Below are 24,844 nucleotides of genomic sequence, written 5' to 3'. Positions count from 1 at the left end.
TGAAAACCTCTTCGGCCCTAATTCCCTTTGAAATTCGTCATCCATGTACCAATCAAAGGCAAGATCCTCTTCTGCTTCTGCATCCTGGCCTCTTATTCGTCTTCCAAAAGCCAAATAGAATTAAAGCCAACCCACCAAGCAAAATAGATCCACCAACACCCAACCCCAGGGCTAATCCTAACCTTTTGTTTTTTCCTTCGGTTAGGGGCCGAATTCGGGCTTGGATTACTTGCCACTTTCGTATCTTCCAAATTTGACCTAAAATCCCATGTGTGAATTGTATGCATTGCAAAAGCATTTCCTGTTGTGGCTGAAAATCCAAAAGTTACCCATTCAAGTAGGTGATCTCTCAAATCAAGAATATAAGAAAGGGATTGCCATATGGTAGCATTGTTTATGAGACCAGTGAAGAGAACACTCAAATTATGAGAACTTGAATTATAACTAATCCGAGCTTCATTAATTCACCCTTCCATAATAGATATTCTACTCCCTTGCCATGACACATTAGCAACAGATAGCTTGGATTTTATATCAATACCTATATGTTCGCCAAGCGGATCATATTCATTTGAATAGATATCAAACTCCATTGCGACAAAAGTATTTTCCGTCGAATTTAATGATTGGCCATCCGTGGCAAGACCCATAGCTCCACCTTTGGTGACAGGATTAGGAATTGTTGATCCATTAGGAGCAAGAAAGAAGGCAAACTCATCTCCAAAATTCGTTTTATTGTTTGAGCCAATGACAAAGGAAAAGTGGGTAATGAAATTTGTAAGATTACGGGATGCATTGTCCCAAAGCGTCATGGGACTGAAATACGTGGCTCGACCATCAAGCGCTGATCTGACATAGTTGCCGGTGAGTTGGATGGCTTGGTCTTCAGCGAAAGCTCTCTCATAAGTAATACGGGTGTCACTAGAAGTGAAAGTGGTGAAGTTGATGTTGAAGGATAAATTAAGCACTTGTAAATGGGCATAGAGGTGAGAAGAAATCGGTGACCATATATGAAGAGATAAAAGAGGATTAGGGGATTTGGAAATGAGAAATGTTTGTTTTTGAAATTGTCAGAAGCCATTATTGGAACTTGGAACGGAGGTTCGGTCTGAGAAGGAATTGCATATTGTAATAAGAGAAGTTAAATTTGTGTAACCGCAACCGACAAGCAAGTCTCCCTTTTTTCCAAACCAAGAAGCAGGCCAAGCTAAAAAGAACCAAAAAAAAAAAAAAAAAAAAAAAAAGATGCCAAGCTAGCTTTGCTCAAATGTAATTCATATAATATATTGAAATGTGTTATTCAAAAATTCAAAGTCTAATCCCTTGTTGTGGGCCTTTTTTGGGTCCCATTTCCAAGGGAGTGGTTGAATCACCTTCTAGAACCACATTTTTTTGTTCTTGTAATTTTTAGTTTTGTCTCGATAACACAAATATCTACATTAGTTTTGTCTATGATGGATAAAATCATCTAGAGTAAAAATACCCCTACAAACTTAAATCTAGACATGTTTCCAAAGAAACTGTGAAGAATAAAAAGAAAAAAAAAATGAAAAATGAAAAAGGGTTCCCTTCACAGACACATAGTCTGAGGCCCAACCCGTTCAAGTTATTTTGAAAACCCAATCCAGACAGACCACTAGCACCTCAATGAACTGGAAGGAGACCAAACTAGGGGTATTGAGTATTGACAAAGGGTGATAGTTTTGGGTTGGAATCCACAACAATTAGTTCTTCAAATTGCTAGTAATTTGTGCAATTAATGTAAGAACATGTATGAGACTCACATGTATAAATAAATTTTGAGTTATCCAAACCGACATTTATGTCATTTTTTCCACTACATTTTAATGAAACAACGTTATGTGGATAGTTTAACGAGCTTTTTTGAGATAAGACTCCAATCTAACTACACTTCAGAAGAAATGATGTCCACTTCATGCTATTTTCGTTATTCTATAGGATACGCTACTAACTAGTAATTTTAACTGCCGGCGCATAATATCCCATTAGAGTTGACGTTCTTTTAATGTAAATGACATTAATTTTAAAAAATATATATATTAGTTAGTTTTTTTTTTTTTTTTTTTTTTTTTTTGAGTCTCGCTATAGGGTTTCTCTTGAGGAGCGGCTATGCGAGTGTGTGAAGTCTCATACCGGTGTACGGTGGTGGGATAGAAAAAGGTGATCGATAAAGGGTGTTACTTAGAGATGGGGGATGATCGAGATGTGTGATGTGGTCAAATCTCTTTGTCAAAGGGAGAGAAGACGAGTATCAAAATAACGGAGGGAGAGATTGAAGAGAAACGTGAGAAGGGAGATTGGTGTTTGGTGGGAAGGTTATGTATGGGGAAGAAGGCCAATAAGGATGCCTTAAACATGGTACTTTCATGTATCTGGCGTACCATGAAAGGTGTGGTTTTTAAAGAATTGAAAGATAATTTGTGGCTCTTCGAATTTGAAGATGAAGTTGATCTAAGGAGTGTTGGAAGGGAAACCCTGGTCTTTTGATTGTTAGATTCTGGTACTCAATTGGTTGGAAGGAAGGATTCCTCTATCTGAGATGGATTTCAATAAATCTCCATTCTGGGTGCAGATTCATGATATGCCTCTCTTATGAATGACGAAGGGAGTTGGAAAAAAAATCGGAGAATCTCTGGGAATTCTGGAGGATATTGATGTTGCAGGAGATGGGGATAGTTGGGGAAGGTGTCTGCGAATACGAGTGACAATCGATTTGAAGAAACCACTAGAACGTGGTCGGACATTGGATATTGTAGGGAAGTCGGTGTGGGTGAATTTCAAGTATGAGAAGTTACCACTTTTCTGCTTTAATTGTGGTTGTATTGTTCATGACGTTAAAGGTTGCCCCAAGCCTCGACCTTCCAGAATGAATATGAAGGAGGAGAAAAAACAATGGGGTGTTTGGCTAAGGGCGGAGGATCCACGAAGGCGATGGGGAGGGAGTAGTAATTCACAAATGGTGGAGGATTCTTCATCTCAGCCATCGGTGGGGGAGGAACATACGGCCACTGGTGGGTGAAGCAAATCTTTTGGTGGGGCCAATCAGAATGATAATTGGGCATAAAAGGCTTGTTGCGAAAAACAAGGTAATCTTAGCAACAAGATTCCAAGAAAAATGATATCTGATCGTGAAGCATCCGTCTCCTATCACGTTGGGCAGGTTGTTAGCGAGGAAATAGAGGCTATCACAGGAGAGATAAAAGTAACTGGGAGGCAATCTAGGAGTATCATACAAGAGAGACATGATTTGGAGGATAATTCTCTAAATGTTGATGAGGTGGCATACAAAATGTGCCATGTTGAAATTTTGAGATAGGATGAGGGAAAGGCGACATTTTCGGAAGTGGGTAACACCATAGCTAGCATGGCCCATGCAGTGGACGTTGGGACTATAGTGCAACCTGACTTGGCGCATGAATGCACACAACACTACTCAGTTGCTACTTGGAAAAGGAAGGCGCGGAAAGGGAAGACTATGGCAGTGGCAGTGACTCCTTATGCTAATATAAGGAAAAGGCATATAAGGGAAGATCAAAATAAGGAAGGGAGGTGATAGTTGAAAAAAAAAAGGGCCAGAGACAGGACATAAGGGAGGTTGGTGAAGGCCGATTGGATGATAATAACAATGGATCGGGAATGGCGGGTGTTGTGTTACAACCCCGCCGATCACAATGATTATTCTAAGTTGGAACTGTAGAGGGTTTGGGAACCCTAAGACAGTTCAGGAGCTTTGCAGGTTGTGCAAGGTAAAGAAACCCAATTTGGTTTTTCTTATTGAAACCAAGTTACATAAAACAAAAATGGAGTTGATTAAAAATAGGATGGGTTTTCGTAATATGTTTACAGTGGAATGTGTGGGTCATAGCGGGGGGCTTGCTTTGCTTTGGACGGAAGAGGTGGAGTTAGAAATTCAGAGCCGTAGGCATATTAATGCTATGGTAACCTCTAGGAAGGACAGAACGCTGTGGAAATTCATCGAAATTTATGGGAACTCGGAAGCTTATAAATGATATGAAACTTGGGGAATTTTACGACACCTTGCTACTATAGATCCAGCGCCGTGGGTTTGTGTTGGAGATTTTAATGAGATCTGCGAGAGGTCTAAAAAATATGGAGGTAATGGAAGAGCTGGTGGGCAAATGGAGGCTTTTAGGAACACTTTATCTGATTTTGGGTTGGCTGATCTGGGTTTTTGCAAGCCTAAGTTTACATGGAATAATGGACAGGAAGGGAAGAGCTTCATACAAGAAAGGATAGGCAGAGGGGTGGCAAATATGGAATGGCATGAGATTTATCCCAATGCAGGTGTCCTTACCGTACCCACTTGTAGCTCAGATCATGTTGCAATTGTCATTAATTTATTGGATGCTAGTTGTGAAGGCAGAAATAGAATTAAATTTCGTTATGAAACACAATGGGCAAAGGAGAAAAGTTTCAAGGATGTAGTAAGAAAAGTCTGGAGGAAAAACTTTTATTATGAGGATAAATGGAGAAATATGAATGGTAAGCTTAATAACTGTACACATGGGCCATTACAATGGAGGAAGAAAGTATATGGTTCATCGGAGAGAGAGCTGAAAAATAAAACCCAACAGCTTATAAATTTGTAAAGTGTCAAGGGTCCCCCAAATAGACCGAAAATTGAAGAATTATCAAGGGAGATGCATGATCTGTTGGACAAGGAAGAACTGAAGTGGAAGAAACAATCCAAGGAGGTTTGGCTCAAAGAGGGAGATAGAAATAAGAAATATTTTCATGCTTGTGCGAATCAAAGGCGACGGTATAATTATATTGAAAGTGTTCAAGATGAGCAGGGAATTAGATGGGAGTCTACCGAAGGTGTGGAGCAAGCTTTTATTTAGTTTTTTGGCAGCCTTTTCAAATAAGCAAATCCTGTGGATTCCGAAAGATGTCTTCGTGCTTTAGGCTGTCGAGTTACAAATGAGATGAATGATATGTTGGACCGAGATTTCACAAAGGAAGAAATTTTTGCTGCTCTACAACAAATGTCACCCCATAAAGCCCCGGGTCAAGATGGCTATATGGCAGGATTTTATCAAGAAAATTGGGAGGTGGGTGATGAGGTATGCCAAACAATTCTTGCTATTCTTAATTCTGGTTTTATTGATGCCTAGCTTAATTTCACTTACATAGCCCTCATACCTAAGAATAGAAATCCTGCTAGAGTATCAAAGTTTAGGCCTATTAGCCTTTATAAAGTTTTTTACAAAATCATTTCAAAGGTTATTGCTAATAGATTAAAAGTAGTTTTGCCCCATTTGATCTCCCCGAACCAAAGTGCTTTTATCTCAGGGCAGTTGATAACATACAATATGTTGGCAGCATATGAGACTTTACATACTATGCACACTCGTATGTGGGGTAAAGAGGGGTTCATGGCAATCAAGCTATACATGAGTAAAGCTTATGACAGGGTGGAGTGGTGTTTTTTGGAGGCCGTTATGAGGCGTTTGAGCTTTACAGAAAAATGGATCAATATTATAATGATGTGTGTTAGGTCTATTAGCTATGCGAATCTTGTTAATGGTAATCCGGTGGGTCATATCTATCCATCTAGGGAATTACGACAAGGGGACCCAGTCTCCCCTTATTTATTTATGATTTGTGCTGAAGCATTGAGCTCTCTTTTGTCAAGGGCAGATCAAAAAGGAAATATTCGGGGGGTGCCTACCTCGAAAAAAGGTCATCGTCTTAACCATCTTTTCTTTGCAGATGATAGCTTATTGTTTTGTAGAGCTGGTAAGTGTCATTGGAATAGATTGACAAAGCTATTGAAAAGTTATGAGGATGCGTCGGGGCAAAAGTTGAATAAAGAGAAGACTGATGTATTTTTTAGGAGAAACACTTCGAATGTGAGCAAACAGAAGATTCTTGATATCTCTGGTATTCCCCTTTCGCAAAGGTTTGATACCTATTTGGGTTTGCCTGCTCTGGTAGGAAAATCAAGAACAGCTGCTTTTAAAAATATTAAGGATAGGGTGTGGAAGCGACTGCAAGATTGGAAACTGAAATTTTTGTCTCAGGCTAGGAAAGAGAGCTTGATTTAGGCAGTAGTTCAATCCATTCCAACATACAATATGAGTGTATTTCTCCTTCCAAAAGTGCTGTGTAGGGATCTAAATTCTATGATGCAAAATTTTTGGTGGGGACATCAAGCAAATGATAGACGCACATTGGTTGAGTTGGGGAAAATTGAGAGTGGCAAAGTCAAGAGGAGGAATGGGATTTCAGGATATTACTTTCTTTAATCGTGTGATGTTAGCTAAACAAGTTTGGAGGTTAGGGAAGGGAAAAGATAGTCTGACTTCAAGGATTTTGAAGGCGAAGTATTATCCCCATAGCATGGTTTTGGATGCTCAATTAGGTTTAAAGCCATCTTTTGCATGGCGTAGTATTGAAGGAACATGTGATGTTGTGAAAGTGGTCTATTATGGAGGATTGGAGATGGATCCCAAGTGAGAATCTAGAAAGAAAAATGGATTCCCACTCTGCATACTTATATGATTCAGTCACCGCATAAAATTTTAGCTATGGAGACAACAGTTAAGGAGTTGATTGATCCGGACTCTCATGGGTGGAACATTCCTCTAATTGAATATGCATTTATACTAGAAGAAAGGAGTGTTATCAATACGATACCCATAAACCTCACCAATCAACCGGATAGACAAATTTGGAGGGGCACACGTAATGGGATTTTCTCGATGAGTAGTGCATACCATCTTGTGAAAGAGATGGAAGATATGAAGCAACTAGGTTGTTCTTTGCGGATGGAGGAAAGTAGAATATGGAGTATGAAGACCTCTAATGCAAGAAAAAACTTTATGTGGAGAGCGTGTAAAAACTTACTCCCCACGAAGGAAAATTTGAAGCGAAAGAGGGTGATTTCAGATCCAATGTGTCCTATTTGCTGTTTGGAGGTCGAGACTATTTCCCACATCCTTTGGGGCTGTCCTTTGGGGGGTTAGTATTCAGGCATTCCAGAAAAGTGCCTATTTGGGTTCAGATTTTTTACGCATTGTAGAGGCTGTTTTCCAAAGATTTGAAGGGGGATGATTTTTGTCTATTTGTGGTAATGGCTCAAAAATTTGGTTTAGAAGAAATTCTTGGATCCATGACAGAACTTTTATTCATCCTAATATTTTGGTGCGAGAAGCAGCTTGTGCAATGGAGGAGTTCCAACAAGCAGACCATTCGAATGGGGAAGGTTTGATTTCCATGAATTGTGTGGTGAGATAGCATTTGTGGGTAAAACCGCTTGAGGGAAGGTGCAAGTTGAACTGTGATGCTGCAATTAATATGGAGGGTGGGAGGATGGGTTTTGGCATTTTAATAAGAGATAATGAAGGAAGGGTGGTTGCTGCAAAAAGTGTTTCAAAAACTGGCTTCATGGATTCCACTGCAACCGAAACAATGGCTATTTTCAAGGGATCCAACGACTAATTGTGGAGAGTGACGCTAAGCAAGCTACAGGTGCAATAAAAGATGGTGGACATAACGATAGTTCGTTTGGTCAACTAGTGGATGATGTGCTGGTAGCTCTAAATTCTTTCCCTATTTGGCAAATCCGACATGCGAATAAGGAGGATAATATGGGAGCCCATGGGCTTGCCCAATTGGCAACTACGCAAATTGTAGATGCAATTTGGGTTGAGACTTTGCCTAATTGTATTTGTAGATACAATTTTGGCTGAGCAATTACTTTGTCAATGATTTATCTATAAGATTATTATTTTTACAAAAAACAAAAATATGCACATAAAGTTATAATTCCAGATACTTTTCAAGTTAATTCTTGATCCATAAACTTACACCTTAATTAGAACAAACAATAGGCAAACCAAAAACAAATTGATTCATTATTTAAGAAAAAATATGTGAGTGATACATAAGTTACTACACCTTTAGATAGATTGTTAGCAATAGATCTTAATGATCTAGTGACTAATGTGCGGCCTTTTAAGTATTTAAGAATCCCCTCAAATTTTCTAAGATATGAGATTCTTAGATTTTAAAATTTGAGCCCTTCATTACATCTAATAGTCCAAACAAATGCAGATGTTTGGGTGACTGAGGAAAGTGGTTTTGACATGTTGAAAACTAAAGTTACTTGCCTCAGTAACACACAAACTTTTACATTTGTTTGGACCATTAGATATAATAAATGGCTCATACTTTAAAATCTGAGAATCTTATATTTTAGAAAATTTGAGGGGATCCAAATTCAAAAAATTGATACTATTATTTGCATCTTTTTACACTAAATGACGCTAAAGTTTTTTTTATTTTTTTTATTTTTTTGACATGTCCACACAAGGGAATGGGGAGAGTGGATTCGAACTAATGACCTCCGCTTCATTAGGCGTGGTCCACAGCCAATTGAGCCACCGCTTGGGGACAAATGATGCTAAAGTTAGTGTCCATTCTTTTACCCAAGGCAAAGAATAAAGTTGAGAAATGATTAGTGTCAATAATTTATCCATATTTTCTTTATATTCTTTTACAAATTCAATAGATCAACCATTAAATTTGTGGGGTTCATATAAATTGACAAATTTCATGGTTAATTTATAAGATGATATAGAAAAAATATTGACAAAATATTACCCCAATAATTTATTTTAATTGTTTTTGAAACCCACAAGTCCTTGTTGAATTGTCAGGTTTGAAAACAGGGGCTAATCTTGGTATGCTCGTTAAGATGGCTAGGTGGACAGTTGAACATAATTACATCGCATTAGACTGAATTTCAACCTATTACAAACGTTGAATTGTCCTTTGGAAATGGGAAATATTGCATACTGTAATATAAAGTACTCTACGAGAAAAGGGAAATTCTCGGATGCCCTTCTTCCGGGCTAAACAAAAAGATTAGATTAATGTCAGATTGAAATAGGATAAGAATGTGAGAATTTATTTGAGAGAATCTTCTGGGCAGTGTGAGGAGCCGAAGACTCATTAGTTTACTTTATTATTAAATTGAAAGTTGATGTTACTTAGTAGATATGTGAGGGATGGTAATAAGATCCTCCAAATGGTAAAGATATATCTTTTGTGGTCCTCAAGAGGTAACTCAATCGGTTGAGACCACACTTAATAAAGCCGAGGTCACTAGTTCGAATCCCCTTCCCTTTTCTTGTGCGGACATCTCAAAAAAAAAAAAAATATATATATATATATATATATATATATATATATATATATATCTCTTTTGTGGATATTGATATTAACTTAAAAATATAATCCATTGGAATCACCATTCTTACATTTTGTGATGCATAATTACTAATTAAGTTTAAAATCTTAGGGCACTTAAAACACCATTTGTCAACATTTAAATGGGCACTTGTTAATATTTTATACTGCCACTTGTAACAATTCTAAATTATTATCTTGAATGCTTCTACTATATATATATATGATGTTATTATGATTATGATGTTCAATTAATCCATTACAAGTTTCAATTTGGGACAGTTAACATGTATCGTACGAAATTAATATTTAGGGTAGAAAGCACATACACGAGTATATGATTTACACTCTAAAACATTTTCAGCATTGATTAAACTAAAATGTAAAATGAAACACAAAGAAGTGATAATGTAGGGTATAAAATTGAACACCTAATCAAACCATAAGAATTCTAAATTACCGTCGACAAATTTAGCTTGTACGAAAAAGTGATGCAAATGGAGGAGCTGCAGTGTATGAGGCAGATAGTGAGAAATTTGTGTGACTATTTCCTTGAACATGGATTCTATCTTCCCCCATAATCAGAAGCAATATTAGACATAGAGAGTGACATTGAAGTTGGTCTATTCACTACTGGAGCAAGATGTGCTGTTCCTGGCATATTTGATGGGAGAATAGGCAATGGAGCCTCAAAATTGAGAACATGAATTGCTTCCCTTATTGAAGGCCTAAGGTTTCGATTAGGGTGAGAGCACCAAAGCCCAACAATCATCAAGCGCTCCATTTGGGGCTCATGAAAATCTCCCCCCAGCCTTGGATCAGCTGCTTCAAGTACCTTTCCTATTCCATAGAGCTTCCGAACCCACTCCACCATGACTACTTGATCTTCAAGGGCATTGATCTTGATTGGTTTTCTTCCACAAGCAATCTCTAGAGCAACAATTCCGAAACTATAAACATCTGACTCCTTGCTGGCCTTACCGGTTGTGACACATTCAGGAGCCATGTAGCCCATTGTGCCCGCCAATACAGTTGTTTGTGACCCTTTCACATGGTCCACAAGCCTAGCTAGCCCAAAATCCCCAAGTTTAGTATTAAAGTTTGAATCAAGCATAATGTTGCTTGATTTTATATCCCTATGCACCACACATTGTTCCCATTCCTCATGCAAGTAAAGCAATGCTGATGCCAATCCTTGAGCAACTTTGTACCTTATTGCCCATATCAATAAGATTTTTTCAGTAAAAAGATGTGAATCTAAGCTTCCATTGGGCATGAACTCATAGACAAGTAAGAGTTCTCCTCTTTCATGGCACCAGCCAATGAGTTGCACCAAATTCCTATGTCTCAATCTACTAATAATTTTTACTTCTGAAGCATACTCCTTCATCCCCTGTTTAGACCCTTTTGATACCCTCTTAACCGCAACGAAGGAGTTCGACTCCCTTAAAAATCCTTTGTAAACCCCACCAAATCCTCCCTGGCCTAGCTTTTCTTCATCATTGAAATTATTAGTGGCATGAGCCAATTCGTTAAATGAAAACTTGTTGGGTCCTGTTTCCCTTTGAAATTCATCATCCATGCTCCTATCAAAGGCGAGATGCTCTTCTGTTTCCCTCTTATTCCTCTTCCAAAAGCCAAATAGAATTAAAGCAAACCCACCAAGCAAAAAAGATCCACCACCACCCAACCCCACGGATAATCCTAACCTCTTGTTTTTCCTTCGGTCAGGGGCCGAATTTGGGCTTGGACTGCCTGCCACTGTTGGTTTGGCTACGTTATCTTCCAAAGTTGAACTAAAATTCCATGTGCGAATGGCATGCATTATAGAAGCATTTCCTGTTGCGGCTGAGAATCCAAAAGTTACCCATTCAGGTAGGTAATGTCTCAAATCCACATTATAAGAAAGGGATTTCCAGGGTAAGTCATCATAAGGCCTCAACTGAACATTCAAATTATGAGAACTGGAATTATAATTAATCCAAGCTTCAATGGAATTCCCATCAAGAAAATAAGAATCATCTCTATAAGCAATAGATTTCATGGAGTTTATATCAATACCTACATGTTCGCCTGGCGAATCCCATGGTTGGTCCGAATAGATGTCAAACTCCACCGCGACAAAAGGATTGTCGGTCGAGTTTAGTAGCTGGTCATCCCTAGCAAGACCCAGGCCGGCACCTTGGTTGACATTATTAGGAATTTTTGAACCATGAGGTGCTAGGAAGAACGCAAGCCCACCTCCAATACTATTTACACTATTTCCATTTTGAGAATAAATTGCAAAGGTAAAGTGGGTAGTGAAATCTGTGAGGTTTCCAGATGCCTTGTCCCACAGGTGCATGGGACTGGAATACGTGGCTCTACCTACAACTTCTGATCTGTCCAAAAATGAGATGTCGGTGAGTTGGATGGCTGAGTCTTCAGCCAAAGCTGTTTCATATGTTATATTGGAGTCACCAGGATTGAAACTAGTGAAGTTGAAGGATAAAGCACTTGTAAATTGCCGTAGTGGGGAGAAGAAACTGGTGACCATGAAGAGACAAAAGAGGATTAGGGGCTTTGGAAATGGGAAATGTTTGATTTTGAAGATGTAAAAAGCCATGATTGGAACTTGGAAGGGAGGTTGGGTCTGAGAAGAAATTGCAGATTGTAATTAGAGAAGCTAGAAATAGATATAAATTCAGAAACTAATTGCGATGTGATGGATATAATTTTCCACAAATTTAGAAGCAAGTTGCGATGTGATACATAGAAATTTCCACGCTAAAATTCAATGCATATATGACTAACAAGTGACAAGTCTCCATTTTTTTCCAAACCAAGAAGCACGCCAAGCTTTGCTCAAAAGTTGTTCATATTGAAATGTCCATAGTCTAATCCCTTGTGGTGGGCCTTTTTTGGTCCCATTTCCAATTCTTATTTGCCACGATAAGAGACCGCTGCGTGCATTTGATAGATTTTTTTATTTTTTTTTAATTTATTTTTTTTTAAGGCGGCGCATTATCTGTGGGGAAATAGGATCCTCTCAATTTCAAATAAAATTGAGAATATCCAATTAGTATATTTTGGGCGGGCAAAATTGTTAAAAGATTATAATGACAATTTTACCCCTCTAAAAAACACTAACGGAATACTTTGCATTGTATTTGAAATGGAGAGGATCCTATTCCAGATTCCATCTATGGCCATGTGACAATTAAGTGTCTAACATGTACCTGAATTAGCTCCAAATGGTCGAGGGTGGTTGGACCACTTTCTCTTTGTCATATTTTAAGGTTAGTTTTGTCTCTTTAATTTGTTGGCTTTGGGCGACATTGACAATTTTTGGTAGCTTGAAGAAAAAATTGACTCATTGTTAATAAAGTGACAGTTTGAGATTAGGATCACCACCAAGTAGCTCTCCAACTTACTATGGGACCTACTTGCTTAAATAAAATTTTGGTTATTGGGCAACTAATTTGGATAAGTGGGTCTCATATAAGGATAATGTTAAGTCATTTCCTGATTCTTCTAGTGTCTCTCCAAATTATTATGGCTTTTAAAATCATGATCAGATGCAAATCCAATACATCAATTTGAGAGAAACACCAGAAATAAATAATGATAGCCAGTGGCTGTGGATTTCAATTTTGATAGTTTTGAGAGTTTGAGGAGGCCCTACAAATAATTTAGTGCGACAAGTCAATTTGAGGAACAGGTGGAACCACTTGGCAGGGAGGCCGTCAAGGCATTGCCATTGTGTGGGGAGAAGTGTGTGAGCCCACATGATGGTGAGATCCTAACGATCGAGGCAATGAGTTGGACAAGATTGTGCGATTGAGATTCCTCCGCATAGACTTCAGCCAAAATTCCTGGACCCTAGTTTCATGTGCAAATATAACATTGCAGAAAGCAAAATCGTTATTTATTCATAATTATACCACCAACTTGCTATGTATTTGGTAACCATATCAATCAATAAGGACCACCAAACAATGTTTCCTGGCAACCATAATAGAATTAGGACAATCGGAGAAAACCGGGATTTTTGTAACAGAACGAAATCACAAATCATCTCAACTAACTTGCTTTCATGGCCTTAAATCAGGAATTTTTGTGACTATTGCTTGAAGAATGGTTTGGTCGTCCCTCAAACTCAAAAGCAACATCAGATATAAAGAGTTACATTGCATGTCAATTCACTATTGGAGCAAGATATGTTTGGATCGATATATTGATGGGAGAACATGTTACGAGAATTCGTAACTGAACGTGTGATTCGCTTGTCAACCGGAAAAGAAGCAGGATCTTGCTTCTTATTCCGACCTGTTTTCATAAATAATTAACGGTAGGAAATCTGAGGTTCCTAGGCCTCCAAACACTAGGTTTGAGAATTAAATTTTGCATGCTTCATTGTACCCCAAAGATGGGTTTAAATAGAACTACAATTTAGGTCAAATCCTTCTAGGATTTGTAAAAGTAATACTACCTAGACTAGGAAAATAAAAGAGAATATCCTTGACCTACACGGCAGTGGAGAAAGTCTCCTTATTAGAATAGGACTAAAATACTACTATTAACTTATAGTGGAGTACACCTCCTTATTGGAATAGGACTACAATACTAGGCTTGTAACATTCCTCCCCCGTTGAGTGTGTCCTTGTCCTCAAGGACAAAATTTGGAAAACAAGCCTTCATGTTGGAAAATTCTTCCCTAGTAGCATCTGCTGGACTGAATCCCTGCCAATGGATGAGGACTTCCCTGTTGTCGATGTTACCACGGTACTCTAAGACAGCTTGAGGCTGAAGTTGTGGAGACTTGCCATTGTTAACTTCAGGCATAATGGTACTTGTACTTGTGGACACTTGGTTGCCCACCTTAAGTTTAAGTAACGATACATGGAAAACTGGATGAACCTTGGATTCTGCTGCTAATTCCACCCGATAAGCTACTTCACCAATACGCTCCAACACGCGGTATGGTCTGTAGAACTTGGCCACTAGCTTCATGTTAGACCGCTTCTCCAAGGAATGTTGCCTATAGGGTTGAAGGCGAACATACACCTGATCACCCGACTGAAAGACACGCTCATGGTGCCCACTATCATAGATCTGTTTCATTCTATTTTGAGCCACTTGTAACTTGAGTCTCACATCTTTGAGCAACTGATATCTTTCCAATAGATCATGTTCCATTGCTTCTACTCTCCCAGTCCCTGGGATATAAGAAAGTAATGTGGGAGGGCGTCGGCCGTATACCACCTCAAAAGGGGTCTTGCCAGTACTAGCATGATAACTAGTATTGTATGTATACTCAACCCAAGATAACCACTTGACCCAATCCTTGGGTTTGTCCCCTGTGAAGCAACAGAGGTACATTTCTAAGGTACGGTTGACTACCTCTGTCTAACCATCCGTTTGAGGATGATATGCTGAGCTAACATTAAACCAAGTACCTTGCAATTGAAAGAGCTCTTGCCAAAACTTGCTGGTGAAAGTAGGATGCCGATTCGACACAATAGATGTTGGCAGTCCATGGAGTCTGAATATGTTATCAAAAAAAACTTAGGCCACACTAGTCGCCGAATAAGGATGTTTCAATGGAATGAAATGGGCATACTTAGAGAGACGATCCACCACCACAAAGATCACTGTCTTACCTTGCGAGTTCGGTAACCCATCCACAAAATCCATAGAAATGTCAGCCCATATGATTGTTGGAATAGGCAGAGGTTGTAGTAAACCTGCCGGTTTGGTGGTCTCACTCTTGTTGCGTTGGCAAATGTCACATTCCCGCAAGTATGATTTGATTTGAGAACTCACCCCATGCCAATAAAAAACTGTCTTGAGTTGGTGCCACATTTTGCTAAAACCTTCATGTGAGCCACTATGGAACACATGGATTATAGCCTTTGTGAGGGGAGAGTTAGACCTCAGGTATATACAATTCTTGTAGAATATTAGGCCAGATTTATAACTCCATGGACCGATGGATTCTCCTTGTTGAATTCTTTGGACCAAATCCTGCAGCTCCCTTTCGGTTACTATTTCTTCTTGAATGGGCTCTAGCTAGGGCTGTAAACGAGCCGAGCTTGGGCGAGCTTTGGCTGTCCAAGCTCGGCTCGGCTATTTTGAAGTCAGGCTCGAGCTCGAGCTCGAGCTCGAGTCGAGCCTGACTTTGCTGCTCGAGCTCGGCTCGACAGAGTATGCACCCTGCTCGAGCTCGAGCTCGAGATCGACTATTTTGCTCGATCTCGAGCTCGAGCCAGGCTCGAGCTCGACTTAGTTTTTTTGTTATTTTTTTGGGTAATTTAAATGTATTAAATTACAAAAATCATCCAGAATATTTTGCACCTTAAAATACTAAAAAATACTAAACAAACATATCAGATTAATGTCAATCTTACAATTAAAACTAACAAAATCAACTAAAATGCTAAAGAACATTAAACAAATACAACATATTAATCCCAACATTACAATCATCCATACAAAATCAACTAAAATGTTAAAAAACATTAAGCAAACATAACATATTAATCTCCACCTTACAATTCCATACACAATCAACTAACATAATCAACTAAAATGCTAAAGAATATTAAACAAACATTACATATTAATCTCCACCTTACAATTCCATACACAATCAACTAACATAATCAACTAAAATGCTAAAGAACATTAAACAAACATTACAGATTAATCCCAACATTACAGTCATCCATACAGAATCAACTAAAAGTCTAAAATGCTAAAAGACATTAAACAAACATTACAATCCCAACATTACAGTTATCCATACAGAATCAACTAAAATGTTTAAAAACATTAAACAAACATAACATATTAAACTCCACCTCACAATTCCATACACAATCAACTAAAATGCAACATTGTACAATAACAATTATTTTCCATCTGGCAGATCAATCTCCACCATCTCATCATCATCCGTATCCTCCACCTAATATAACAAATGCAAAGTAATTAGTTCAAATACAAGATATTAAGAAACTGAAAATAATAAAAATAATTTAGGAAAAATTAAAACTTACCGAACCACCTCTTTTTAGCCCATACATTGCTCTCACCCAATCAGCCCCACATAGTAATTTTTTCACTGTCTCAGGTGCTAGTGAAGCTCTATGGGGATCAATAACCCTTCCCCCAGCACTAAAAGTAGACTCTGAAGCCACAGTAGTAATGGGGATTGACAGGATATCTTTGGCCACTTTAGACAAAATACGGTACTTCAAGGTATTGGCTTTCCACCATTCCAATGCATTAAATTCCACACCCTTCTCAGGTATGAATACACCTTCTTCCAAGTATGTGTCCAAGTCTGATTTAATAGGTTGCTGCACTGAATCAGTAGTTCTAAGGAATGACTCAAACAAATCCCTACCACCTTCACTCTTTTCAGAAATTACACTTCTACTTGAAGCACCATGTGAAGAGCTTTTATGAACATCATGTTCCACAAGGTTTGCATTGTGCTCATTGACATACATAGCATAAATTTCTTTCATTTTACTTTCAACAAACTTAATATTTTCTTTAGCTTCATCATCTTTGTAGATTTTTGGAAAGCAAAATTTGATCAACATCATCTTACACCTTGGGTCTAGAATTGCACCAACTGACATCAACAAATTACACTCACCCCAATATTTATCAAACTTGATTCTCATTTTGCGTGCCATGGAACTAATGTATTCATTTTCATCATTAGATTTCTTCTGTAGGACCTCCTTCATCTGCCAAACTTCAGGAAGGAATAAGTTAACTGTCGGATAATCACTGCCAGAAACAATATTGGTTACCCGGTTGAATACCTCCAAGAGTTCACACACATATTCAACTTTAACCCAATCCTCATCTGAGGGCACCCAAGTAAACACATTATCATTATAACTATACAAAGGGAAAACTTCCCTAAACTCAAGTGCAGTTGCCAACATCATATAGGTACTATTCCAACGGGTAGGCACATCCAAAAACAGTTTTTTCTTAGACAATTGCAAATTCGATGCATGCTCAGCAAATTTCAATAACCTCGACTCAGATGCAACTAGGTATTTAATACCATCCCTAACACAATCAACAATTGGCTTAATTTCGGTCAACCCATCTTTAACCAACAAATTAGTTACATGTGCACAACATCTAACATGAAACAGCCTCCCTCCAACAACCAACAATTTCCTTTTGTTAAAAACATCTCGTAACCGCTTTATTGCTAAATCATTAACACTTGCATTGTCTACAGTGACTGAACAAATTTTATTATCAATACCCCAATCTCTAAAACATGTAAGCAGTGTCTCAGCAATTGCATGTCCATTGTGTGGAGGAGGAAGATGACAAAAATTCAACACACGCCTATTTTAACCCCAATTTGCATCTATAAAATGACATGTTACAACCATGTAAGAAGCATTTTGACATGAAGTCCACATGTCAGTTGTGATGTTAACTTTGTTAACCTTACTCAACAAAAACTTCAATTTTTTTTTCTCTTTCTCATAAGTGGCAAAACACAAAGCCTTAGCAGTAATCCGAGAAATCTTTCTCCAATGTGGTGTGCAAGCTTTCATAACCTTGTTATATAACACATGCTCCATTATCATAAAAGGGTACTCATGATAAAGAATCATGTGAGCAATAAGTTCTCTCACCTTAGTCTCATCAAAACGAAAATTTGCAACACTATCATTAGCATCAACCGTCAAAGTCTTCTGCTTCTTAGATCCTATGAAACTGAAACAACTTTTCAAATGCCTGTTCAATGTAGATGTAGTACTAGATTTTGTTTTTTTGAATTTAGCCTTACACCATTTGCATTGATTTTTTTTCACACCACCTTCATCTACTTCAACAAAATGATTCCAAACAAAAGAGGTCTTCTGCCTCTCCTTTCTCTTATGTGAATTCATTGAACTACCTTCTTCTGTATTTGAAATCCTAACCAATCCTGATGTAGCAGTATCAGGAGCCTCAACACTACAGGTGTCGTCATCTATATTAGCACCTAGGCTAATTTCGAACTCATCCTCATTCTCATACTCCTCAATTGTATTTTCATCAACAAGTTGCAACTCATTGACGTCAGCATCCGCCATGTTGCAAGTTAAACTTCAAACAAAAAATTTATATCAAACTTCCATAGAATATCATATAGGAAAATAAATATATGTGGAATATAAGTTATTGAATATTTGATAGAATATTGTGTCTATAAGCATGTGAAGTGAAGAAAAGTTTTGCTATTGAAACTGAAGTCCTATGGCATTGTCTCTGTTAATTATTTACCATACACACAACTAGTATTTTGATGATCAGGTCAAATGACTCATTTAGATGGCCCTGAAAAAATACAACTGCAAAAAGAAAATGAGCTACTTACAGTAAGAAGTGTGAAGGGGGTAATCTTCCGTTCCACCGATAAACACAGCAAAGAAATGTCTCACCAGCAAGATTACTGTAAACTGCAAATTAAATCAACAATTAATTAGCCTAACTTTAAAATGTGTCGGCAGGTTGTTCAAACTTCAAAGCATAGAAAAGCTAAAGAGTAATTAAGAGTAGCCTTTTAAACTAAAGAGTAATTAAGAGTAGCCTTTTAAACTTAAAATGTGTCAGCAAGATTAGTTATATAATTAAGAGTAGCTTTTAATTTAATTTTTATTTTTTTATAAGGTAAGTAGTCTTTAGTCTTCAATCATTTGATTATTAGGAAAGTTGCGTATAATATCTTCTTTAGGAATATATTCCTCCTATATAGTCCAAGTCTAGTTGCAAAAGTATAGAGAATTATGTTAATAGTAGTCTTTAGTCTTCAATCATTTGATTATTTTAGGATGTAATATTGTCTTTAGGAATAGTCTAAGTCTAGTTGCAAAATTAAGTATATTTTCTACAAGGATACTTTTACCCCTTTATCTGTGTTTTTCTGCAAAAACGACTCTTACAACAAAATCCATACTCTAAAAGGAAAGGGTATTACAATAACATTAATCCTATCCTCAACAGAAACATCAAACTACTGATTAAAAAAAAAAAAAAACCACACAAAACCAACCTCTAGCAAATAATATGAGAAATACAAGAGCATTGCCTTCAAAGCCAGTTATTTAATAAAAGGCCAACACCCCCACACCAATCAGCCCTTCATCCTTGTTCAATCTGCCTCGATCCTCATCTCCATATATATCAGGCAAATCACGTCGTCTCCGTAATAGAAATATAGATAAATAATCCAATAGAAATATAGGCAAATCACCCAAGTTCTCCCATCAACCAAAACAATGAATAAAACCAACAAGAACTAAAATACAAAACCCCCCCCAAAAAAAAAAATCACAGTAATTACCACCCGTGTAGCGAAACCCCAAACCACCGACCACCCAAGAAGAAACGGAAAAAGAAATAACCCAAAGAGAAAAGAAAAACCCATAAATCTTCTCACCTCCTCCGCCTCCGATCCGCGGCGTACTGCGAGTCTGCAAGAGTGAAACGACCTCCGAGAGCGGCGTGGATAGCGGGGTTGGCAGCGGCAAGTTCCTGGAAACCGGGCACGATCCGTTCAGCTTCAGCCAGGCGTCAAGGTGTGTGGTTGCTGCGGTGATGCCGTGATGGTGGTGGTTGTTGTTGAGGGCACTGGGTAGTGGTAGGAGCGGCAACAGAGATAGGAGGCGAGGAGGATGGTGGAGACAGTGAGAGGAGAGGCGGCCGCGAGACTCGAGAGAAGAGAACGTAGAGAATAGAGATCAGATTTAGGTTAAATTTGGGTTCTCTGATTTGCAACCGTTAGATTTGGAAAAATAATTAAATTTTAATTATTAACGGTTTGATTTGTTTTACCAAAAATGTATCCCATGTGGCTGTTTCTACTCTGATCTACTGTGCTTGTTTAATATGATCCATTGATCATATAAACGTTTTCAACATTTAATATTACTCGTCAGATTAGATCAAACAAGGCAAGCTTACGGTGTCTCTGTTACACCATATACATTTTTCTTAGTAAATGCTTGATAGTTGTCATCCATTAATATCATCCAACGGCTATTAGATCATCAAAACATTTTGGACGGCTACGATTACACTAATATAATTATATTCCATATATCAAATTCAAAATTCAAAATTTGGGAATTATGAATAAAAATTGTGTTATGTAGTATTATTTAGGGAAGTTTGTTATTTTAATTTCAATAATTACAATTTTAAAAATTGTGTTTTTTTAATCGCGTATTTTTTTTTCTTATTATTGTAGATTAATTATTTTTTAAATCACAATGTAAAACGCTTTATGTCACACACTTACACACACTAATCACTATTATCATATTACATATAGTATTATTTAGTTAATATGTTAAAATGTTAATGCTTAACACGGGTCAATTATATAATGTCAATATTAATATATATTATATTTTATATGTAAACATTTATATACTTTTTATGGGTATATGGTTGTATCATTATCTAATTTATATGGGTAATGGTTATGGGTCAATGTTAATTGTTATAACTTATATACTTATATTATATGTTCTTAACTTCTTATTATCACGATTCATGATATATGATTTAAATTTAAATTGTTAAGTTTTTATTTACCGTAAATTGTGATTATAATGTATAAATTATAAGAAACATATTAGTTACTTAATTATTAATCTTTTCTTTTTTTTTTGAAATAAATACATTCCAATTTCATTGATAATAATCATGAGTATAATGCTCTTACAGTCGTACATCGCAGGAGCACAAAGCCCTAAAAATGCAAATTATAGCCGAAGCTATAAGGATACAACATCACCTAAAACCTTCGCTAACCTATGACTAATTTTCAGTTAATTTTAGTCCACTCGAAGGTTTGGACTAAAATTCACATCCACGACCTAAAAGATCTGGATCAAAGTTCAGTTCACATCCAAGCAGGCAGATCAAGTGGTCAAGCCTAATTACAAAACAGAAGCAAGAAAACCGAAATACTCAAACTCTAAGTAATAAATTCATATGATCAAATGGTCGTACACTCATACTTAAATTTTATGATCATATTATCTCACAATTAATATTAATATTATCTTAGATCTAAGATCATGTGATACATCATATATGTTTTATAAGAATAAAGTATATAATTATAATGTATTGATTAAATAACACAATAACTTATGCAGATATACCATATGATTATATAATGATTAATGATTATGTGATATATACGATTCCAATTTCTAAAGTATAAACTATCTAATTATAATATTTGTATTAAATGACACAATAACTTGTGCGGTTGTACACTTGTACTATATAATTATATCATATGATAAAATGATTAATATATATATATATATATATATATGTGTGTGTGTGTGTGTGTTTTTTTATATTAATATATACATATATTATATATATAATATATATACACACAAATATATAAATAACAAAAAAAAAAACAAAGGTATATAATATATTTGTTATTATTAAGTAAATGAGTAATATTGATTATATATTGTTATTTATTACTTAATAAAAAATATACGAGCCGAGCTTAATAAGCGAGGCGAGCCTTATACGAGCCGAGCTCACGAGCTGCTCACGAGTTAGCCGAGTCGAGCCGAGCTTGTTTCGTTTAATATTCGAGCTAAGATTTGTGTTCACGAAGTGCTTCACTTAATATTCGAGTCGAGCACGAGCCGAGCCCGAGCTTGCTCGCGAGACGCTTCGCTCACTTAACAGCCCTAGTCATTTATTAATTGAGCGAGCTTGTTCGATAACGAGCCGGGTTGAATAGTATCGATCTCTATTTCGAGTCGGGTTTACCCGGGTGGGCATTGAGTGGGCTCATGAGCTGGCCGGCTCATTTGTAGCCCTAACTGTCACTGAACGTTCACATTGGTTCTAAGGTTGTAGGTGGAATGTTTGGTCAATATTCAATGGGTCAAACTTTGGTTAACGAACGTTCGTTGTAGTCCCCTGCCAAACGTTTGGCCAGAGAGTTAGGATTAGGTTTTTAGGGTTATTTTTCAAATGGGGTTTGATTAAGGGATAAAGCACTTATTTGAAGGTTTAAAAAGAGTTTAATAAGCTCAAATGAACCCACCTCGCCCCCCCCCCCGGGGGCCTTTTTTTTTTTAAAAAAAAAAAAAATCAATATTTGGTAATTTTGGGGCATCACACTTTGTCTTCTTTTTTTTTTTGTTTTTTTTTTTTTAAAGGAAAATCATTCTTATCTCATTAATAGAGGAATCAAGAGCATTAAAATTCTTACAATCACAGAACATAACGTTCTGAAAGATCCTAGCCGAAGCTAAAAGATTAAAGTCGTAGCTAAAAGATTACACATCAAAGACGCCAAACATCCACTAACCTATAACTAATCTTTAGTTGGAATAACAGATCTGCGCTACGCAGACACAAACTAATGCATAGGTAGCTCTTATTCCTCGACCTTGAGATCAAAAGGACCCCATGCTGACACACATCCTCCTGAACCCGAAAGCTAGGATATCGTTCCCATCCACAACCCTAGGGGTCTGGACCAAAATAACAAGTGAGGAGGTCAAGAAAGAGGACATGACCTTATTACAAGCAGCAAGAAAAACAAGAAAAATACGGGGAAAATCAAAGCAATACAATTGAAAATTTAAAAATAGGAGCACACTAGGCAGATAACAACAGTCGGAAGAAAAGTCGATCGTGTGCTTGCCGGAAACCGATGCGTAGATGGCGTTGGAAGCACATCGCGGTGGGGACGCGTGAAAAGACCCAGCAGAAGACAGTAAACGGCAAAGCTGCGCAGAGGAGATCGGCGGCGCACTCAAAAAAATTGGGGAGAAGTTTGAGTGAATCCCTCATGAGCGGCACCCACAAAGTGTGCCCAAACAAACACATTGCAAGAAAAAATAAACAAGCAAACAAAAAACAACAATAGGGAAAAGAAAGCGAAATTCAGAAACAAACACAAAAAAAAGAAAAGAAACACAGATCAGGGAAGAGAGGGGGGAAGGAAAATGGGGAAGGGAGGGGGGAACAGATCAAGGAAAGGGAGGAGAGTGTTAGGTGTGACTTGCCACCCATCACACGTGGGCCCCACTATTTCTCTACTCCTTTTGGGTTTAGGAGACTTTTGTCCAAGTTTGATTTGGAGTCCTTCTCCTATGTGTAATTGGACTCCTTGTTTGATTTATAGTAGGAGTCCTAGACCAACATGTAAAAGGAGAGTTAAAGCTTCTATATAAGGAACAAAGCACAAGGTGAATTTGTGTGTGCCAAAAACGTGAAGCACCAAAGGGAGGAGAAAAAAAGAGAGAATTTGAGAGAAGGAGATACAAGGGCAGCAAGGGTGTTTTCTTCTTGGTGGTTTTTGGAGGAGCCAAAAACAAGTGATTAGAAGAAAAAGGGTGCTGCAGAGTGAGAGAAGAAAATAGAGATCAGCCGCCATCTGTTCCAGCAAAAGAAGAGTTTGTACATCTGTCTTTTGTATTCTATTTTGGGAATAATCTTTCTTGTGTGATAGTGAGATTTGGGTGTATTGGGGCTTTGGGATCTGAGTGATTTTCTCTCTACTATTTTTGTACTCCATCTTTTGATAGTGGATTTTCTCCGGATTGTCTCCGCCAGTGGATGTAGGCTTGTTAAGCCGAACCACTTAAATCTTTGTGTCGTGTGTGATTTGATTGCCTAATCTTTGTTATTCCGCATTCTTCTTATTTTTTCGCATCTCACGGGTCTTGGGAAATAGGATTAATTTCCTAACAACTGGTATCAGAGCAGGTTCGAGTGGGAGCGATGGCAGGTGAAGAAGGAAAGATGGGAATCGAGAAATTCGACGGCAAAGATTTTGGATTTTGGAAGGTACAGATTGAAGATATTCTTTATGGGAAGGATCTTCATCAACCTCTTTTGGAAGAACAACCCGACGACATGGATGATAGCGAGTGGGCTCTTCTTGATCGTAAAGCCCTGGCAGTTATCAGGTTATCATTGTCAAAATCAGTTGCGCACAACGTTGTCAAGGAGAAGACCACAGCAGGTTTAATGGCGGCCTTGTCAAGCATGTATGAGAAGCCGTCGGCTAACAACAAGGTGCATCTGATGAAGAAATTGTTCAACCTAAAGATGGCGGAAGGAGCTTCGGTGGCACATCATCTTAATGAGTTCAACACCATCACAAATCAATTGTCCACGGTGGAAATTAATTTTGATGATGAGGTTCGCGCGTTGATCGTCTTAGCATCTTTGCCCAATAGCTGGGAAGCAGTGAGGATGGCTGTGAGTAACTCTGTAGGAAAGAGTAAACTAAGCTATGAAGACGTCAGGGATTTGATTCTCAGTGAAGAGGTTCGCAGAAAAGATGCGGGTGAAGCCTCTTGTTCTGGTGCTGCTTTAAACCTCGAGACTCGGGGCAGAGGACAAGACAGAAACTCTGGTCAAGGCAGATCAAATTCCAGAAAAGGGAGAAGCAAATCTAGATTCAGACAACAACCTGAGTGTTGGAACTGTGGCAAGATTGGCCACTACAAGAAGAATTGCAGGGAACTGCGGAAGGAGACTGAGAACGATTATGCAAACGTAGTGACAGAAGAAGTATATGATGCCC

At 37.7% G+C, this 24,844-nt stretch overlaps 3 protein-coding genes and 1 pseudogene across 3 annotated transcripts in view; 1 reads left to right on the top strand and 3 right to left on the bottom strand.

Moving 5' to 3' along the window:
* Positions 1–1,582, bottom strand: part of LOC132177963 (L-type lectin-domain containing receptor kinase IX.1-like) — an 8,475-nt pseudogene extending 6,893 nt beyond the window's left edge.
* A 3,100-nt stretch (positions 1,583–4,682) lies between these two features.
* LOC132177961 (uncharacterized) lies at positions 4,683–6,089 on the top strand. The gene is made up of 3 exons (XM_059590432.1): positions 4,683–4,860; positions 4,948–5,105; positions 5,265–6,089. The coding sequence occupies exons 1-3, from the start codon at positions 4,683–4,685 to the stop codon at positions 6,087–6,089; spliced, it is 1,161 nt and encodes a 386-aa protein (XP_059446415.1).
* Positions 6,090–9,527: 3,438 nt separating this feature from the next.
* Positions 9,528–11,892, bottom strand: LOC132179030 (L-type lectin-domain containing receptor kinase IX.1-like). Its single transcript, XM_059591646.1, has one exon. It carries the CDS (start codon positions 11,840–11,842, stop codon positions 9,803–9,805), a length of 2,040 nt encoding a protein of 679 aa, XP_059447629.1. The 5' UTR covers positions 11,843–11,892; the 3' UTR covers positions 9,528–9,802.
* A 4,176-nt stretch (positions 11,893–16,068) lies between these two features.
* Positions 16,069–24,844, bottom strand: part of LOC132177960 (uncharacterized) — a 10,950-nt gene continuing 2,174 nt past the window's right edge. The window contains exons 2-4 of the mRNA XM_059590431.1: positions 19,691–19,961; positions 18,629–18,710; positions 16,069–16,186 (exon numbers count right to left, since the gene is read on the bottom strand). Coding sequence (XP_059446414.1) covers positions 16,099–16,186; positions 18,629–18,710; positions 19,691–19,961 — 441 coding nt within the window. The 3' untranslated portion in view covers positions 16,069–16,098. The remainder of the gene's footprint in view (positions 16,187–18,628; positions 18,711–19,690; positions 19,962–24,844) is intronic.

The sequence above is a fragment of the Corylus avellana genome, chromosome ca4 (assembly GCF_901000735.1).
Source record: "Corylus avellana chromosome ca4, CavTom2PMs-1.0".
NCBI lineage: Eukaryota > Viridiplantae > Streptophyta > Magnoliopsida > Fagales > Betulaceae > Corylus > Corylus avellana.
Note: the sequence above shows the minus strand (reverse complement) of the source record. Positions and strands in the feature narration are given on the sequence as shown.

Coding starts and splice junctions, on each gene's coding strand:
- LOC132177961 (XM_059590432.1), top strand. CDS start 4,683: ATGCATGATCTGTTGGACAAGGAAGAACTGAAGTGGAAGAAACAATCC. Junction 4,861..4,947: donor TAGATGGGAGTCTACCGAAG/GTGTGGAGCAAG, acceptor TTCGTGCTTTAG/GCTGTCGAGTTACAAATGAG. Junction 5,106..5,264: donor ATTGGGAGGTGGGTGATGAG/GTATGCCAAACA, acceptor ATCATTTCAAAG/GTTATTGCTAATAGATTAAA.
- LOC132179030 (XM_059591646.1), bottom strand. CDS start 11,842: ATGGCTTTTTACATCTTCAAAATCAAACATTTCCCATTTCCAAAGCCC.